Genomic DNA, 20,997 nt, shown 5'->3' on the forward strand with positions numbered 1-20,997 from the left:
AAAGATCATCATGATCACAAATGCTCTGTGGAAAACAAGGAGATAATTCTTCTTTGCTTTTCAGAGGAGATGGGGAAATGAAAGAGAGAAAAATGAAGAGAGCATAGAGAGAGTAGGTGTATTAGTCCATTTTCATGTAACTGACAAAGACATACCCGAGATTGGGCAATTTACAAAAGAAATAGGTAAAATTGGACTAAAGTTCCACATGCCTGGGGAAGCCTCACAATCATGGCAGACAGAAAGGAGAAGCAAGTCACATGTTACATGGATAGCAGCAGGCAAAGAAAGGCGCTTGTGCAGGGTACAAACTCTTTTTAAGACCATCAGATCTTGTGAGATTTATTCACCGTCACAAGAACAGCTTAGGAAAGACTTTCCCTCATGATTCAATCACCTCCCACCAGGTCCCTCCCACAACATGTGGGAATTCAAGATGAGATTTGGTTGGGACATAGCCAAATCATTCAGCCCCTGGCCCCTCCCAAATCTCACATCCTCACATTTCAAAACAAATCATGCCTTCCCAACAGTCCCCCAAAGTCTTAACTCATTTCAACATTAACTCAAAAGTCCACAGTCCAAAGACTCATTTAAGACAAGGCAAGTCGCTTCCTCCTATAAGCCCGTAAAATCAAAAGCAGGTTAGTTGCTTCCTAGATACAATGTGGGTACAGGCACTTGGTAAATACATGCATTCCAAATGGGACAATTTGGCCAAAACAAAGGGGCTACAGGCCCCATGCAAGTCCAAAATCCAGCGGGGCAGTTAAGTCTTAAAGATCCAAAATAATCTCCTTTGACACCATGTCTCACATCCATGTCATGCTGATACAAGAGGTGGGTTCCCATGGTCTTGGGCAGCTTCACCCCTGTGGCTTTTCAGGGTACAGCCTCCCTCCCAGCTGCCTTCACATGCTGGCATTGTCTGTGACTCTTCCAGGTGCACGGTACAAGCTGTCAGTGGACCTATCATTCTGGAGGATGTTGGCCCTTTTCTCACAGCTCCACTAGGTGGTGCACCAGAAGGGACTCTGTGTGGGGGCTCCAACCCCACTTTTCCCTTCTGCATGCCCTAGTAGAGGTTCTCCATGAGAGCCCTGACCCTGCAGCAAACCACAGCCTGGACATCCAGGGGTTTCCATACATCCTCTGAAATCTAGGCGGAGGTTCCCAAACCCCAGTTCTTGACTTCTGTGTACTCGCAGGCTCAACACCATGTGGAAGCTGCCATGGCTTCAGAAGCTTACACCCTCTGAAGCCATGACCCAAGCTCTATGTTGGCGCCTTTCAGCCATGGCCGTAGTGGCTGGGATGCAGGGGACCAAGTCCCTAGGCTGCACATAGCAGGGGGAACCTGCACCTGGCCCACAAAACCACTTTTTCCTCCTAGGCCTCTGGGTCTATGATGGGAGGGGCTGCCATGAAGACCTCTGATATGCTCTGGAGACATTTTCCCTGTGGTGTTGGGGATTAACATTCAGCTCCTTGTTACTTATGCAAATTTCTCTAGCAGGCTTGAATTTCTTCTCAGAAAATGAGATTTTCTTTTCTATTGCATTATCAGGCTGCAAATTTTCTGAACTTTTATGCTCTGTTTCCCTTTCAAAACCAAATGCCGTTCACAGCACCCAAGTCACCCCTTGAATGCTTTGCTGCTTAGAAATTTCTCCTATCAGATACCGTAAATCATCTCTCTCAAGTTCAAAGTTCCACAAATCTCTAGGGCAAGGGCAAAATGCCCAGTCTGTGCTAAAACATAACAAGGGTCGCCTTTGCTCCAGTTCCTAACAAGTTCCTCATCTCCATGCGAGACCACCTCAGCCTGGACCTTATTGTCCATGTTACTATCAGGCTTTTGGTTAAAGCCATTCAACAAGTCTCAAGGAAGTTCCAAAGTTTCTCACATTTTCCTGTCTTCTTCCGAGCCCTCCAAACTGTTCTGACCTCTGCCTGTTACCCAGTTCCAAAGTCACTTCCACATTTTTGGGTATCTTTTCAGCAGTGCCCCACTCTACTGGTACCAATTTACTGTATTAGTCCATTTTGAAGCTGCTGATAAAGACATACCTGAGACTGGGCAATATACAAAAGAAAGAGGTTTACTGGACTTACAGTTCCATGTGGCTAAGGAAGCCTCACAATCATGGTGGAAGGCAAGGAGGAGAAGATCACATCTTACGTGGATGGCAGCAGGCAAAGAGAGGAGCTTGTGAAAGGGAATTTCCCGTTTTAAAACCATCAGATCTTGTGAGACTTATTCACGGTCATGAGAACATCATGGGAAAGATTTGCCCTCCCGATTCAATAGCCTCCCACCGGGATCCTCTCACAACATGTGGGAATTCAAGATAAGATTTGGGTGGGGACACAGCCAAACCACATTAGTAGGGGATAAGCAAGATGGTGAAAGATTGCATAATTTTCACCTTCCCTGGGACCTCCAAAATATCACAACAAATAGTTCTTTATTTGTTAGGAGCATATTAGGCTGCAAGTAATAAATACTAGACTCATGGTCTCTTACATAGGTGGGAGTTTATTTAAAGTCAGAGCTATGTAGTGGTTGGCATGGATTCAGCTGTTCAGTGATGCTATCAGGGACCCAGACACTGTCTATATTTCTACTTTATCATCCTTGTTCTGTTGGCTTTTGTGCTCATGCTTGCCACATTATGGTCTTATGGTAGTTGCTGTGGGCTCACACATTAAGTTTATATTTCAAGGCAGGGAGAAGGAAAGTGAGGGAAAATGTACCAACAATGGCCATGTTCTTCTTTAAGAATTACCTAGCTTAAAGATAGGTCTTTCCCAGAAACATCCTTACCAAGTTTCTACTTGCATCACGTGGCCTCCATACAAGGGATGAAAGGAAATAATTTAGCTTTTATATCTTCTTTAATAGATGCAGGCAAGGGAGAAGGCATGGTGCTGGATCAACCAAGCCTATAACATCTGCCATATTTATGGAATTCATAAATGTGGGCTGCATGGGAGCTAGTTTGGGAAATCAAAGAGAGCAATGAGTTATCCACTGGGAGTTTGTCTGTTGTGAACAGATGCAGCTCATGAGAAAGAAAGAGGTCACAGAGGAGAAGAGGCCAGGGGAATGCAGCCCTTGAGAATGGACAGAATCCAGGTGTGAGCTTTAGGCTTCCACAGACTGTGGATTGGAAGGATGGGACATGTCATGACACTGACATTTCATGACTGATATCCACGTTCTACCCCGATCTTTAGTTAATCACCAACCCCTGATAATTCTTCCTCTCCTACAGTCTTCAAATTTGACACTTTCACACAGTCCTTTCTTTAACATCACTACTAATTAAGCAGGATATTTCCCTGAGCCTTTTGAGGGACTTGTGACAGGGGTGCTTCATTTACTCATCCTATCACTCTCAACTCCTCATGGGAGGGAGCACATGATCAAACGAGTGTGGCAACTGGAGTAGATGATTGCTGGAATCAGTCAGCTGCTTTGGTGCTGGTGGGATCACACTCCACTCACTTAGACCTGCTGCATTCCAGCCCTTGCAGGAGGGAGCCAACAGATGAGAAGGTGCAGGAACTGGCAGGATGCTTTAGCGCCAGCAGGAGCAAACTCCATGGAGGCCCCGCAGCAGCATCCAGGGAGGGGTGTCTGCAACCCCCAAAGCCTCAGAGGGAGTGTTTCAGTGCTCTTTTAGCTCTGCCATCTTTGGATGGCTTAAGTGTTAACAGCTCATTGGGCCCTTTGCCTTTTCATGTGGTTTCCACAGACTGTGGATTGGAAGGAGGCAGCTGCCCTCCACCAGTGAAAGCGAAGGGACAGTATGACAGCCTTTTGTATCCACGCTTGTGTCTCCCAAGCTCTTATCTGGCATCCAGGAAAAATGAAGTTGCATGAACAGATTGAAGGATGGTAAATGCAGGGAGATTTTATTGCCAATGAAAGTGACTCTTAGCAGGAAGGAAGGCTGAAAAGGGGATGGTGTGGGAAGATAATCTTCCCCTGAGGTCTGGCTGTCTCTGGCCAGATTCTTCTCTGAAGTTACACCATCAAGTTCTCTCTCTGAAGTCAAGCCCCTTCTCTCCAACATCCAGCCGTAGTTCCTGCCTACTGGCTGAGTCTGGGGTTTTTATAGGCACAGGATGGGGTGGGGTGGGGCCATGGGTAGTTTAGAAAAAGGCAACATTTGAGTGAGAAAACAGGGATAAAAGTTTTCACTTTGGGCCACAGTTGCAGACTTTTTAGCTTGAGGATGGGGTTTCTCTGGGGAGCTGCTTGTTTGCCTAGAATTTCTCTGCCCCTGTCCTTATCACTAATGTCTCCCTTGCCATTCCTGAAATTTCCATAGATGTCTTGTCTGTCTGCCTTCAGCTTTTCTCCTTCTAGTCCAGTCTCATTTAGCTTGTTTTTTTCTACCAATTACCCTGTACTTTAAAGGCTGCAAAATCACTTTCATGGAGAAACAGTATAATTAATAAATGGCTGGAAAATGAAATGTCTTGGACTGTGGTGAGAAATTAACAACAGAATTAATCATCATCATGGATAGAGCTGGAGGCCATTATCCTTAGCAAACTAATGCAGGAAGAGAAAACCAAATACCGCATGTTCTCACTTATAAGTGGGAGCTAAATGATGAGGACACATAGAAGGGAACAACACACACTGGGGCCTATAGGAAGGTGGAAGGTGGAAGGTGGAAGGTGGTAGGAGGGAGAGGATCAGGAAAAATAACTAACGGGTACTAGGCTTAACACCCAGGTGATGAAATAATCTGTACAACAAACTACCCACCCCCCGCCCCACTGCATGACACATATTTACCTGTGTAATAAACCTGCACATCCTGCACATGTACCCTTAAACTTAAAAGTTAAAAAAAGAATTAGTCATTGTAAGGCTTGGGTTGTGATGTCCCCTCCTTTGCTTCTGAGAGCTCACTACAAAAACACAGGCCCTTCAGCCTCAGGTCCCCGGCATGTAGTTTCTTTGGATTGTCAGGTCCCAAAGAGGGCCCATTCAGTAATTTATGGTGCACATTATTTGTAAAGTTCATATAGATAAGTCACATTCTCCAAAACAAGCAACAAAAATGTAATTATATGAAAGCAATTTTGAACAGTAACCATACTTAGAAAATGTGTTTTAGAATATTTCATTGTTATGGAAAAATGGCTAAATATCTTGCTAAGTGGAAAAAGTGGGCTCCAAAACAGCATGTATGATTTGAGTTTTACACGTGTGTGTGCGCGCATGCGCATGCATGTTCACTGACACACGCACACAGAGAAAGAAGAGAATGAGATAGGAATTTCACCCTAGGCATTTCTTAGGCACCAACTTTAGAATTTAATTCCAGTAAGGTGTGACATCATTATCTTGTTTAATCCATCCATTAAACACATCTATTAATAGGTATTAAGGTTATAGCTGCTTAATATTAAAATGTGACAGATTAAATACTGCCAGGAAGCAGAACTACTTGGAATTTTCCCTGCCTCCCAGGTTATTTTAAGATAATTACTTTTGTTTCTTCTTTTAATCTAGTTGAGCAATTCTCAAAACTTTTTATATATAAGAAGCACTCTCCAGGGTTATAAACACAAAACTGTGTATACTGAATCTTATGAGTGATTTAAGGACAGTTCAGTGATAATTTGTAAGTTTCCTCTCCTTATTAGCTGATATGGTTTGGCTGTGTCCCCACCCAAATCCTCTCTTGATTTATAGCTCCTGTAATTACCATGTGTTGTGGGAGGGACCTGGTGGGAGATAGTTGAATAATGGGGGTAGTTTCCCTCATACATAGTTCTTGTCATAGTGAATAAGTCTCATGAGATCTGATGGTTTTTATCCCGGCCCGCGGGATCGTCGAAGCAGGCCCTGGAGGAGGGTGTGGGAATTTGGGGAACAAGAGACACGAGAAATGGAGACAAGACAGTGCTCTGATCAAGTCTCGTTTAATGGCGGTAATGCAGTGCCTTATATACACTTGGAGGGGAAGGGGTTGGGCCAGAGGCGGAGATGATCTCGTTGCAGAGGGCGTGACCAAGTAGGTATTGGTTTCTCTGGTCGAACGTCATGTTGCACCTGCGCTGTCAGTTGGTAATTTTCCCGGGCACGGGATGGTGCCTGTGCTACAAAGTAACAATTTTCACGGCCGCGGGGGGGGGGGGGGGGGGGGGGGGGGGGGGGGGGGGGGGGGGGGGGGGGGGGGGGGGGGGGGGGGGGGGGGGGGGGGGGGGGGGGGGGGGGGGGGGGGGGGGGGGGGGGGGGGGGGAACAAGTGAAGAAGAAGCAGGAAGAGCGCCATCTATTATGAGGTATTGATACAAAAGAGAAACAACAAATCTAGGGAGGAGGTAGAAGGTGGAAAGGAATAGAGCTCCGGCGTTTAATCATTAATTATTATTTGCTATGGCCGGGGCGCGCAGCTCCTCCGGACAGGTCCCCCTTTTTATTATTTTATGATAAGAAATGACCCCTCGGGAACTGCGCCTGTCTTAGGTTGGGTCAACTCATCCCCATCTTCTAGGCCCGTCATGGGATAAGGCAGCAGCAAGGGCGGCCCTCCTGTCTTAGGCTCCGATGGGGATAGTGTCCTCTTACCCGTCATTGACTGTCCAGTTCAGCACACGGGGGAGGTGGTCTTATTAAGGTAAATAAGACTCACCATTTTCAGTCATCTCAAGGCGATGATAATGGACCTGTATAGGTTTGGCCTGGAAGGCCTCGATTTGTTGTCTGACAAATGCCATAAGCTTATTAAGGATTATAGGCCCGAGAGTGAGGAAGAGTAGAAGAGTAAGTAAAGGACCAAGAAATGGCAGGAGATAGGGGAGAAGTCCATCGAGTCCAGTCCACAAGGGATTGGCGGCCAGGCCTTTTCTGCGCTTTTCTAGTTCTTCTTGTAACGTTTTTATCTTATCTCTGACGATTCCGGATTTGTTGGCGTAAAAACAGCACTTTTCCTGTAAAGCCAAACATATCCCTCCCTGTTCTGCCGTTAACAAATCTAGACCTCTTCTATTCTGGAGAACTACTTCTGCTAATGAATCTACTTGGTCTTGTAAATCTTGTATAGTACTGGATAAGGTCTGTACATCTGAAATTAATTGATTGGATAATTTGGTATATTGGGTTAGTGAGACTCCTAGGCCTGTGGCTCCTGTAGTAAAAGCAGTGGTGATTCCTAGTCCTGCCAACAAGGGAATAAATTGTATGGCTCGTTTTGGTCTATAAATAAAATGTTCAATAGTGGGGATGGGGATAGGTTCATCTCCAGGGATGATATCAATGTCGGGGAGAAGAGTGGCCAGAACACAAAGCCCTGTCCAATGTGTAGGTAGATAAGTATATGCCATGTTGTTTCCACAAACGAAAACCGAGCCATTTACAGCACACAAAGGGTTGGTGGCATTGATTATGGAGGTACAGTTGTCAAACACAACATAGCCTAAATCGATCTCTTTAGTGTTATTATATGATGGTGAAAAGAGGCAAGAGGAATTAGAAAACGTCATCGGTTGAACTAAGAGGGGGGGAATAATAGGACAGGAATTATTTACTAAGGATTCATTTGAGTAATTGGCAGAGGACAATAAAAGGTTAGGTATAGCTAGAGGAATAGGGGGGCCCATTTTAAGACAAAGCCAACAATCGTGGGCCAGGCTTGTATTGGACATTTGAAGTAAATTGTAAGTAGCGTTGAGGATATCGAAGGTTTGAGCATCGAGCCTAAAATTATCTCTAAGCTCAGGCAGGGCTAAAGGGTGATATTGGAGTTCAGGATAAGAAGCTTTATGAATTTCTTCTAATTTTTTCTGGACGGTTTTAATTCTTGTAATATCTAATGGGCCTCCTCCATCAGAAATGTGAATGGGGGCGGTAGTGCTCCAACAAACAGGCTTTCCTTTTTGGCCGTTACAAGGCGATTGCACAAGTTTATTAGTGGATCCTAATACTTGTACGCTATTGGTACCTCCAGTTTGTGTTTTTAGTAACGTGGCCGTATAATATGTTCTATTGCCTGATTTGCATTGTTGATAGGAGGTATAACAGGAACTATGTACAGAAGATTGGAAAGAGCTACAAGGGCATTCTAGGAGCGGCCCGCTAGGTGAGGTATCTCTTGGGGTAGACTTACATTTCCATAACTGGTTTGGCATTAGGTAAGCTGTCTTGCCCACGCAAGTCACCTGGGTGATTCTGTCTGACGGAGGTTCAGATACTTGTCCCCCTCTGCAATCACAAGGCTGGCCGTATTGTTTTCGTAATAATTCTCTTGCTTTACGAGGGTCACCAAAACCTGCATAGACTGCCACTATGCTATATAGAGCGATTATTCCCCAAAGGAATCTCATGTTAGGCTTCATTTTCTGAAAAACAAGAAGGAAAGAACTTCTCAGGGAGATTTATCTTCCCTGGACTGACAATGGTTATGATTTATTTGTCTTACCAATCTTTCAGGCAGCCATCTGGCTGCATCATTTTTTTTGTGAGAAGATGCATACTGAGCCTCTTCCCCAAATTAAAACTGGATCGGGGCCATGCCATGAACTATCGAGTGGATCTTTCCATTTTACCATTGCAAACTGTTTTTGAGATTCAGGATGTCAGAAACGGTCGGCAGCCGATTTTCCATGACTGTCCAAATTTTAAAAATTAAGGATAAACAGGGCATGATTGAGTATGTTTCTGGGGGTACCCTTCACGGGGTACCAGCTCCCCCCTTTTAATTTTGTGATAACAGTTTTTAATGACAGATGAGCTCTTTCTACTATACCTTGTCCTTGGGGATTATAGGGAATGCCTGTGGTATGTTTAATTTGTAGGGTATTACAAAATTGTAAGAAGGTTTTGGATATATAACCGGGGCCATTATCTGTTTTGATTTGTTTGGGTATTCCTAAAATAGAAAAGCAGTGTAATAAATGAGCTATGACATGTTTGGTGGCCTCTCCTGTTTGGAGAGTTGCACTGATGAATCCACTATAGGTGTCTATGCATACATGGATATATTTTAGTTGACCGAATTCTAAGTGGTGAGTAACGTCCATTTGCCAAATTTCGTTGGGGATGAGTCCTCAGGGGTTAACTCCTAGATGGGGAACAGGTAAATATGTTATGCAGTTGGCGCATTGTTTAACTATTTGTCGAGCTTGTTCTCTGGTAAGTTTAAACATAAGCCTTAAGGTTTGGGCGTTTAAATGATGTAAGGCATGTGCTTTTTGCGCTTGTTGCAAATTGTCTGTAGTGACTGTGGCTATGGTTTTTGTTGCCGTGTCAGCTGTGCGTTACCTTGAGTTAAAGGTCCCGGTAATCCTGAGTGTGCCCTAATATGCCCAAGAAAAAAGGGAGTAGTCCTTTTTTGAATAAGTTGTTGGCATTGTAAAAATAGGTTAGCTGTGTCTGAAATATGTTTAATTTGAGACACGGTCTCTAAGAGGGTTATTGAATGAGCCAGGTAGGTGCTGTCTGTATAAATGTTAAGTGGCTGACAAGGAAAAGCTGATAGTGCTGCAATTATAGCTTGCAATTCGACCAGCTGAGCTGATGTATAAGCGGTCTGGAATTTAACGACTACATTATTGTAAGTGTAAGCGGCAAGTCCTGTGGAAGATCCATCAGTGAAAATTAGTAATGCATCATTGAGAGGTTCTTTACTGGTAATATGGGGAAATACAAACGCATGAAGTTTGCAAAATTGAATGAGTTTGTTAGGTGGGTAATGGTTGTCAATCGCGCCAGTATAAGAAGCGCAAGCAATTGGCCAGGCTTCCATATTTTGTAACAGCCAATGGATGCGTGATTGAGTGTAGGGCTGTATAATGGTAGAGGGTTCTATTCCAAAGTATTTTCTACTGTTTTCTCTTCCCAAGATAATTAGATCAGCTATTGCATCATAATAAGGCAACAAAACCTTTTTAGGGGAGGAGGGCAGGTGTACCCACATAATGGGATTGTTCTGCCAAAATAGGCCAGTAGGGGTTATTGTTGTGTTAAAAATAATGAATATTAATGGCTGAGAATAATCAATGCTGGTAACAAATTGTGTTGCAATGGCATGTTCTACCTGTTGGAGTGTTATTAATGCTTCTTTAGTAATGGACCTGGGGGATTTTGGATTAGAGTCTCCTTTTAATATATCGAAAAGAGGTTTTAACTCTCCTGTGGTGAGCTTTAAGTACGGTCGAAGCCAATTTATGTCTCCCAGTAATTTTTGGAAATCATTTAAAGTTTTTAAATGATCACGACGTATAACGGCCTTTTGATTAATGATTTTGGGTCCATTAATTTGGAAACCAAGATAGGTGTATGGATCTTGTAATTGTACCTTTTCTGGGGCTATTTGTAGTCCGGCTGCTGTTAACTCCTGTTTGAGTTGGGCAAAACACTGTAAGACTTGTTCGCCAATTTCTCCTGCTATTAAAATATCATCCATATAATGTATAATATACATTTGTGCCCACGTTTTTCTGACTGGCTCTATAGCGGCAGCTACATATTTTTGACACAAGGTAGGACTATTGGCCATACCCTGAGGTAAGACTTTCCATTGATAGCGCTTCATTGGTTGTTTAAAATTTGTAGATGGAAGACTAAAGGCAAATCTTTTTTGGTCAGCAGGGTGAAGGGGAATTGTAAAAAAGCAATCTTTAAGGTCAATAACGATTTTAAAATATTTTTGAGGAATCGCAACCGGTGAAGGCAATCCTGGTTGTAAGGCACCCATAAGGATCATAGTGATATTTACTGCTCTTAAATCTTGTAAGAGTCTCCATTTACCAGACTTCTTTTTAATAACAAAAATAGGTGTATTCCAAGGGGAATTACTTTCCACAATATGCCCTGCTATCAGTTGTTCCTGCACTAACTGTTGGGCAGCACTTAGTTTATCATTGAGTAAAGGCCACTGATCAACCCAAACGGGCTCATCTGACTTCCAAGTAATGGGGTCAGCGCACCTTTGGGGTGCAGGTATGTCAGTGGCCTGAGCTAAAAATTTCCAAACCCCTTTTTATCAAGTTGTCCTGAAACCAGTATAGGCTGTGGGATACCGTTCTCTCCTTTTCCAAGACCTTTACCGGGGTGTATCCTTGAGTTAACATTTGTGCAGTAACTATATCATTTGGACTACACATTATAATTTTCATTTGAGAGAGCAGATCTCGCCCCCAAAGGTTAACAGGTAGGTAAGGAATGACAAATGGCTTAATGAGGCCTGAATTGTTTTCTTTATCTGTCCATGTTAGATATTTAGAACTTTGTTTAGGATTACTGCTTTGTCCAATTCCTCTCAAGTGAGTTAAAGTTTCTGTGGTAGGCCAATGAGAGGGCCAATCTTCCTGTTTAATGATCGTTACATCAGCCCCTGTGTCTATTAGTCCAGTGAATGCCTTCCCGTCTAACCATAAGGTTAGAGAGGGTTTTTGATTTGTAATTGGTTGCACCCAATATATCTCTGATGATCCGAAACCTTTTATATTTCTATTAGAGTAGAGTATTGGATATTATTACCTGTTTTAACCAAAGGTAGCAGGAGTAACTGAGCTATTCTAACTCCTTGAGGGACAGTAATAATACTATCAATAGCTCTGGCCATAATTTTAATTTCTCCTTCATAATCATTATCGATAACTCCAGGGAGGACTTGTAAGCCTCTCATGGTGACACTACTTCTTCCTAAAAGTAGCCCAAAAGTGTTAGGTGGTAAGGGTCCATATATTCCGGTATTTAAGGTTTGCGGTCCCATTTCAGGTGTTAGTATTGTGTGGGAGGTGGAACTGAGGTCCAATCCCGCACTTCCTGGGGTTGCTCTACTAAGTTTTGAAATGGATTGCTGTTGCTGGCTGGAACAAAGCTGACTGCCCCATATGCTTGTTTCGGGGCCTGGGGCTGGCCCCTCATCCTGTTTCCCTGCCTGGGGGGTAAAGGATTTCCTTGACTGTCAGTTTTAGATTTACATTCGTTTGCCCAGTGCCTTCCTCTTTTACACCTTGGGCAAAGGCCTGGGATTTTTGCTTCTGGACTCTTATTTTGGTTTTCACAGCAATCTTTTGCAAAGTGTCCCCTTTTACCGCATCTAAAACATCCCCCTTTATCTCTACCTTTGTTAATGAGGAAATCTCTCACTGTTTGGCCGCTAAAAGCGGCGGCCATTGCTAGGCCTTGTTGATATGAGGGCCCAATATCTGAACAAAGGCGAATGTATCCTGTTAAATCTGTTTTCTTTCGATAAGGTCTGATTGCCGCTTGGCAGGCGGGGTTAGCATTTTCATAAGCTAACTGTTTAACATAATCTACACCCGTTTCTGCATTTCCAAAGATTCTACCTGCCGTGGTCATAAGCCTATGCACAAAGTCTGAAAATGGCTCATCGGGTCCTTGTTTAACCACTGTGAGCGAAGCCCCTGGATCTCCTTTAACGGGAAGTTTTCTCCAGGCTTTTGTAGCAGCAGCCTGGATTTGTGAGAACAGTCCAGGATCGTATTGCATTTGGGCCCGAGTGTCTGCATAATTACCTGAACCAGTTAACATATCAAAATCCCAACCGTTCCCTGCCTGTTGATTTCTTTTAGCTGTATCTCTACAATTTTCAAAGAACTCTGACTTCCAAATTAAGTGGTCTCCCCCAGAAAGGACTGCCCTAACTAAGGTATTCCAGTCTGTAGGAGTGAGCCAATTATCAGCCACAGATTCCACTATAGCAAGAGTATATGGAGCAGTAGCCCCATACTGAGAGGCAGCAGTCTTTAACTCTTTTATAATAGTAAAATCAAATCCAGTATGATGCCTCCAAGCCTGTCCCTGTTCATCTATGGTTTCCGTGACCGGAAAAACGTCTTTGGGGGAGGAGTCTTCTCTATGTCGGCTAGCAACTAACCCCCCTCTTGGAACATGTTGTCCAGGCCGCTGAGGTGGGCGCAAGGAACCCTCCATAGCGTCTGAGTTAGGTATTTTTTCATTTCCTGTTTTTAGCTTTTGGAGCCTAATTATCAATGATTGATGTAACTCTTCAAGTTTAATTTGCTCTTCTAGTTGAGCAATCTTTTGCTTTAATTCTTCTTTGGGATCTATTGCTGCCATAACAATAGGCGCAGAAGCCTCATTATGCGTCTTATTATATGGGGGTGGGTATGAAGTAAAGGGAGGCAAATCAGGGTTGTGATATTTAGCTGCCTCTTCCTCTAAATCATCCCAATTTATGTCCGATTGATTAGGCTTATTAATTTCCTCCTCTTTTTGAAGCATCTGTAAAATTGGGTATTTTTTTTTGGTTTGTTTTCGTGTGGCATTTCTTTATCTGTTACAGAAGGAGACTTAATTTCCTCATGATCACTTTCGAGGGAAATGAGATCTTCCTCCATATCTTGCGGAGGCTTTGCGAGGTTAGGGCGGGAGCTAACCTTTAAAATATGCTCTGTCTGAGCGACCACAGCCATGACTTGCGGATTGGCCTCCTTCTTATCTATTAAATCTCTAATGAGGTTCCAATAAGAGAAGGCGGTTACAGGAATTTTTTCTGGCCCAAAAGTATTATAATAGTCCTGCAAACAATCCCCTACTCTACGCCATCTTTTAATATCAATAGTTCCTTCCTGTGGGAACCAAGGGCAAGTGTCTTTTACAAAATCAAAAAATTTAAACAAATCATTACCTTTAACCTTTACTCCTCATATCTTTAAAGCCTCTTTTAATTGTCCTACATATATTTGATGTTGGCTTAATTCTTGTCCCATTTCGGATGCGTCACTTACCTTCGATTCTGACGCGGCAGGTTCCCGCGGTGATCGGAAGAATTTGACTCCTTTTGTCTTTATTAGCGGTCGACCGTCCTTTGGCATCCTCTTCCTCACGGAGTCCCTCCTTTCCGGGTCCCTGTTCGGGCGCCACGTATCCCGGCCCGCGGGATCGTTGAAGCAGGCCCTGGAGGAGGGGGTGGGAATTTGGGGAACAAGAGACACGAGAAATGGAGACAAGACAGTGCTCTGATCAAGTCTTGTTTAATGGCGGTAATGCAGTGCCTTATATACACTTGGAGGGGAAGGGGTTGGGCCAGAGGCGGAGATGATCTCGTTGCAGAGGGCGTGACCAAGTAGGTATTGGTTTCTCTGGTCGAACGTCATGTTGCACCTGCGCTGTCAGTTGGTAATTTTCCTGGGCGCGGGATGGTGCCTGTGCTACAAAGTAACAATTTTCGCGGGCGGGGGGGGGGGGGGGGGGGGGGAACAAGTGAAGAAGAAGCAGGAAGAGCGCCATCTATTATGAGGTATTGATACAAAAGAGAAACAACAAATCTAGGGAGGAGGTAGAAGGTGGAAAGGAATAGAGCTCGGGCGTTTAATCATTAATTATTATTTGCTATGGCCGGGGCGTGCAGCTCCGGACAGGTTTTATAAGGGAAAACCCCTTTCGCTTGGCTCTCTTTTTTTTTTTTTTTTTTTGAGACGTAGTCTGGCTCTGTTGCCCAGGCTGGAGTGCAGTGGTGCAATATCTCAGCTCTGCTGCAAGCTCCGCCTCCCAGGTTCACACCATTCTCCTGCCTCAGATTCCTAAGTAGCTGGGATTACAGGCGCCCGCCAACGTGCCAGGCTAATTTTTTGTATTGTTTTAGTGGAGATGGGATTTCACTGTGTTAGCCAGGATGGTCTCGATCTCCTGACCTCGTCATCTGCCCACCTCGGCCTCCCAAAGTGCTGGTATTACAGGCATGAATCATCGCGCCTGGCCTTGGCTCTCATTCTTTTTTGCCTACGGCCATGTAAAACTTTTCCCCCCCTTTACTCTGTACATGTGCCTTTCTGCCATGATTGTAAAACCTCCCCAGCCACATGGAACCGTGAGTTCATTAAACCTTTTTTTTTTTTTTTTTTTGAGACAGAGTTTTGCGCTTGTTGCCCAGGCTGGTGTGCAATGGTGCGATCTTGGCTCACTGCAACCTCCACCTCCTGGGTTCAAGCAATTCTCCTGCCTCAGCCTCCCAAGCAGGTGGGATTTCAGGCATGCACCACCACACCCAGCTAATTTTGTATTTATGGTAGAGATGGGGTTTCCCCATGTTGGTCAGGCTGGTCTCAAACTCCTGAACTCAGGTGATCCACCTGCCTCGGCCTCCCAAATTACTGGGATTACAGGTGTGAGCCTCCACGCCTGGCCAAACCTCTTTTTCTTTAGAAATTACCCAGTCTTGGGTATGTCTTTATCAGCAGCATGAAAATGGACTAACACATTAGCTGACTTTGGAATCAAGGCTTGAGTCACATACTTTCACCATATTTACACTGTAAAGAAAAATCCAGATGGATATAATACATATTCAAAACTGGAGAGGATTTCTTCTTGGTAATTGAAAGTTTTTAAAAGTAAAAAAATTTACTTTATTCTTACTTGTATTTTTTACTTTTTCTATAGTGAAACCCTATTAAATGATAAAAGTTCATGAACAATATTCAATTCACTTGTTCTCCCATGACCTGCTTCGCAGCCTCAAGATAGAGTTCATTATCAAAAGCAGCCTCGGTGATTCTAGCAGTGAACCCCAACCTGAGCCAGCTCCTGGACTCACAGATCTGCTATTTTTCACTGCAAGACAGGAACTAGTAGGGTGACAGTATTGGGGATAAATTAATCCAGCTGAATTGAGGGATACACCAACTGGCTCATTGGGTTACAATGCTAGTTCAGAAACTTCCAGGCCACCTTTGTTCTATCATTCTCTTTGGAATGATCAGTTTTGTGATTTGTACACAAATCATAGTCCTAATACACTCTGTGTTTTGCTTACACAGTCCTAGTTTTAGCTAACCACACAGTAGCATTTCTGCAGAGGTAAGAATTCTCATTTTTCCAATGCTTAATTGATTCTTAAGGGAAGAGTACTTCATGTGATAGGATAATTTGGTTTAGATTTCTCATGCTGAGCATCTGATAAGACAAATTAGTAACTCCGCCTGTTTCAAAGAATTTAGAAACACAACCAGTTTAGCCACTCCATGTTGTTTGGCCAGTATACAAACCTGTCTTACGTTTTCGGATTTTTCAGAACCTCTCCCTAGAGAACAAAATGCCCTTTTTGTTTGCTTGTTAAGTTCTTTTATCTTGGCACATGTGCTCAGAAATTGTAGGTAATATCTAAAAGGGTAAAGAAACATAAACAAAGCATCCTTCCAAACAAATCTTCATCAAGTAAAATTTTATTTGATGTTGAGAAGTCTATTTGTCTAGCAGGAACAATGAAGATCAATGGCCCATCCGGGGCACTCTCTCCCCAGGAAATTGCTGTGGTTTTCAGCCCAGCCTCTTTCTTCTCGTTGCCTGTGACTTGGCTGGGACAGCTTTGAAAGTCTAGAAGCAGCAATAAAAAGACCCACACAGGAAGTTTTCATATTCTACTGAGAAAGGGGACATAGTAAAAAACAGGTCATTTATTTTTATATGCTCCTTTGCCTTCTTCTCCTCTCCTGCTTATTGTCCCATCATAAAAATTGTGAAGAGGAGTAAAATCTTGTGATCTTAAGATCCACCTAGATGTAAAATAGTGAAGAGATTGTAGTTATCACTGTTCTCTTTAGAAGCAAACAGGATAATTCACACATGTTAGGTGATATGGTTTGGCTGTGTCCCCACCAAAATCTCCTCTTGAATTGTAGATCCCATAATCCCCATGTGTTGTGGGAGGGACTCGGTGGGAGGTAATTGAATCATGGGGGTGGTTATCTCCATGCTGTTCACATTATAGTGAGTGATTTCTCACGAGATCTGATGGTTTTACAAGGGGCTTTTCCCTCTTTACTCTGTACTTCTCCTTGCTGCCACCATGTGAAGAAGGACGTGTTTGCTTCCCCTTCTGCCATAACTGTAGGTTTCCTGAGGCCTCCCGAGCCCTGCGGAACTGTGAGTCCATTAAACCTCTTTCCTTTATAAATTACCCAGTCTCAGGTATATCTTTATTAGCAGTATGAGAACAGATTAACACGTAAGGGACGTTGTACACATCAGGGACTATAAATCTATAGAGTTTATATTAGCACGTAAGTGCATAAGCAGTGGTGTAGGTTCTTGGTTTTGTTGTGTGCTGTTTAGTTCAGCCTGATGAAAAATGATATCACTGCATTTGCATAGTGCACAAACTTTCTTTGAGCAAGAGCTTCCTTTTCCCTTGAATGGGCCATGGGAGATACTACAAAGGACAAAACAGGCCTTGTAAACCTTGTGAGATGATAGACAGCATTCTTTAGGAGGTTACAAAAGAAGGTCATGAAGAACAACTATTGTCCCTGACCCAAATCCCCTAATAATAAGGTTTCTAGGAGACTTTAATTCAGCATTAAGCTTCCATAGGACATACTTTAAGAAAAGGTAGAACTGAAGGTCTACTCAGGCTAGCTTTCTCTTTTCTGGCAGCATCATCAGGCACATTGAATTTCACATTTTTTTTTTTTAATATTTTAGTTTTTTGAGACAGAGTCTTTCTCTGTTACCCAGGCTGGAGTGCAGTGGCATGATCTTGGCTCATTGCAGCCTCTGCCTCCTGGGTTCAAGCAATTCTCCTGCCTCAGCTCTTGAGTAGCTGAGATTACAGTCATATGCCACCATGCCCAGCTAATTTTTGTATTTTTAACAGAGAGGGAGTTTCGCCATGTTGATCAGGCTGTACTTGAACTCTTGACCTCAGGTAACCTGCCTGCCTTGGCCTCCCAAAGTACTGGGATTACAGGCATGAGCCACTGTGTCCAGCTGAACTTCACATATTTTTAAACGTAAAAAACATTTTTAAATGGAAGTCAGTCATGATCTTCTTCACAAACATTTCATTTCACTACAATTCTAGCTTTTCTCCCCATTAAGAATAGAGAGTGTGTTAGTCCATTTTGTGTTGCTATAAAAGAATACCAGAGACTGAGTAATTTGTTTTTTGAAGTTTATTTGTCTCATGGCTCTGCAGGCTGTAGAAGCATGGCATCGGCATCTGCTTTAGTTCAGGGGAGGCCTCAGGAAGCTTTTACTCATGGAAGAAGATGGAGGGAAAGCAAATGTGTCGCATGGAGAGAAACGGTGCAAGAGAGTGGGGGGGATGTCACACTTTTTTATACAACAAGATCTCAGCTGAACTTCTTACCACTGACTACTTTGGGGAAAGCACCAAGTCATTCATGAGGGATCCACACCCATGGCCCAACACCTCCCACTAGGCCTCATCTCCAACATTGGGAAATCACATTTCAACATGAGATTTGGAGGGAACAAATATCCCAACCATATCAAAAGGGTTAAATTTTCAGTTGTTATTGTGAACCTGTTCTCTTCTGTCTTGTCAAAGCTCATTAATACTGCACATTCAATCTGCAGACGAAACGGTGGACAAGATTGTTGAATAGGTCAGTGAATATCCTTCCAAGGCTGAGGCACTTCTGTAGGGCTTGACAACCTGTGGCAATCAACAACAGTCCAACCAAGCAACACACGTATACCATTGAGCCAAGCATGGTGCTCAGCATAGAGGGAGAAAACAGAGACTAGCATGGTGTGTATTTTAAGGAGAAAGGGGGAGGAGGAATTAATATTTATTGGGCACTCACCATATACTTGGCACTGTGCTAGCCATTTTAAAAATACACAAAAAAATTACAGGCCACTGCTGCTGCCCCTAGGGAGCATGCCAGCTAATCGAGGAGTAAAATGCACACACACACACACATGCACACACATGCATTTACACACACAACCTTACATTCTTTTTGGAACAAACCAAGGCATAAATAGCAAAACAATTGCTATGACTACCGCTAACAGTCAATACTTACGGAGTGTTTTCCATGAGCCATGTACAATTGTAAATACTTTATATGTATTAACTCATTTAATCCTCTCAATTTAATGAGATTGGCCCTATTATTTTTCCATTTTACAGCTATGCAAAGTGAGGAAGAGAGGTAGGCTGGTGAACAGCAGAGGTGGGATTTCAACCTGGGCAGTCATGCTGAAGACCCTATACCATTAACCCTGTAGACTATGCTGCCTCTGTGTATCATGTATATACACGAAAAGTAAGTTGTGAAACAAAACTATAATCAGGTAGCCTTGCTATCCAATATCAGGAACTGATTAGATGTGTGTGTGTGTGTGTGTCTATGTGTGTGTATTTATTTATATTAACATACTGCTCAGGGTCCTCACTATCCATACACTCAATACTTGCTATTTGAAACTCGGGAACCAAATATATTTAGATAATGTAAGTATCCCTTGCTACCCAAACTCACTATCTAAGCCTTCACCATTCAATCTCAGAAACTGAATAATTTGGAATTGAGTGATACTCGTGTAAGAGTCAAATAATTGGAACAAATAATGAATGCAAAAAGAGATGGCAGTTGAATTTCTCAAGGACAAATAGATGTTAGTTCAAAGAAGAAGGAGAAGGCCAGAGTAGCTGAGGCACTCAGGTAGGAAATAACACAACAAGTAGATTCGAGAGCCCGTGTATGGAGAGGGGCCACAGATGAAGCTGGACAGGGACGCAGGGGCTAGAATCTCAGGGCACTGATTGAGCATCATGGTGTAGACAATGGTGCGTCATTGGGTAATTTTAAGCAGGTAAGTGACATGATCAGATTTGTGAATTTAAAAGATCACTGTGGCTTTGGGATTTCAAAATATTCCACATTAAATGGTTCTGCATGTTTTAGAATACTGTGTGGAACAAATGGTATCTGTGCTGCAAGCCACAGAATCCTAATGGTCAGACTTTATTGCTAGGTAGCCATGCTGGTGTGAAAACCCTGAGAAGAGCTACGGGGAGGGTGGGGAGTGGGTGTGGTGACTCACGCCTGTAATCCCAGCACTTTGGGAGGTCGAGGCAGGTGGATCACTTGAGGTCAGGAGTTTGAGATCAGCCTGGCCAACATGGTGAAAACCCCTCTCTATTAAGAATACAAAAATTAGCCGGGTGTGGTGGTGCACACCTTTAGTCCCAGCTATTCAGGAGGCTGAGGCACTAGAGCTACTTGGACTCAGGAGGTGGAGGTTGCAGTGAGCTCCCATCTAGGCGACAGAGCAAGACTCCCTTTCCAAAAAAAAAAAAAAAAAAAAAAAAAAAGAAGCAGCAGCAGCTACAGGGGACCGTGGAGCTGCCAAGCTGCCACCTGGACACAGCTCCAAATACACAGATGATGAAATGTGAAATGTGGCTACCTGTGCAGCATTGAATTACTTGTTGATCCTTCCATCTGTACGAAATAAATTGGAAAGCTACATTTTGTTTATAAATATCGTAGACAATTATGTACATTTATGAAGGGATTTGAAACATTCAAAACAACACGGAACTGCTTCTTCAAGGACAACAGAGAGTGTCTTTTGCTGCTTCAAATCTCTCTGAGTTCTGTCTCTGACTCTTAGGCTCTCTTTTAATGGGCTCACCTGATAAGGCCCACACAAGATAATCTTCCTTTGGAGTAACAATTCTCATTTTATATGTATATAAAGGAATTGGCACGTGCCATTATGGAGGCCAAGAAGTGCTGTGAGAACCAGGGAAGCTGGAGGTATAATTTACTTTGAATCTGAAAGCCTTAGAGCCAGGGGTGCTGATGATATAAGTCACAGTCTGAGTCCAAAAGCCTGAGAACCAGGAGCTTCCATGTCTGAAGGCAGGAGAAGATGGATGTCTCAGCTCAGACAGAGAGAGCAAATTCCCCCTTCTTCTCCCTTTTTGTTCTATTCAGGCCGTCAATGGATTGGATGACACCTACCCACTTTGGTGGGGGTGATCTTCTTTTCTCAGTCACCAATTCAAATGCTAATCTCTTCCGGATACAGACAGAAATAATGTTTCACCAGTTATCTGGGCATCCCTTAGCCCAGTCAAGTTGATGCAAAATTAACCATTGCACTCCCCTACAAAAATGAGTATAAATGGAGCTACTTTGAAAATGAGTTGCTTTGTATTGTGTTGGAGGAGAGATGCTGGCATGGCAGTAATTACTATCCTGTTTCCTTTTC

The 20,997-nt window shown here is 43.3% G+C and overlaps 1 protein-coding gene across 1 annotated transcript; it reads right to left on the minus strand.

Annotated features, from left to right (window-relative positions):
* Positions 1 to 3,511: 3,511 nt before the first annotated feature.
* On the minus strand, positions 3,512 to 13,838 carry LOC126954456 (uncharacterized). The gene is made up of 3 exons (XM_050789966.1): positions 13,752 to 13,838; positions 7,560 to 8,369; positions 3,512 to 3,643 (listed from the first exon to the last, which is right to left on the minus strand). The coding sequence occupies exons 1-3, from the start codon at positions 13,836 to 13,838 to the stop codon at positions 3,512 to 3,514; spliced, it is 1,029 nt and encodes a 342-aa protein (XP_050645923.1).
* Positions 13,839 to 20,997: the final 7,159 nt, after the last annotated feature.

The sequence above is a fragment of the Macaca thibetana genome, chromosome 5 (genome assembly GCF_024542745.1).
Source record: "Macaca thibetana thibetana isolate TM-01 chromosome 5, ASM2454274v1, whole genome shotgun sequence".
In the NCBI taxonomy this organism is placed as follows: Eukaryota; Metazoa; Chordata; class Mammalia; order Primates; family Cercopithecidae; genus Macaca; species Macaca thibetana.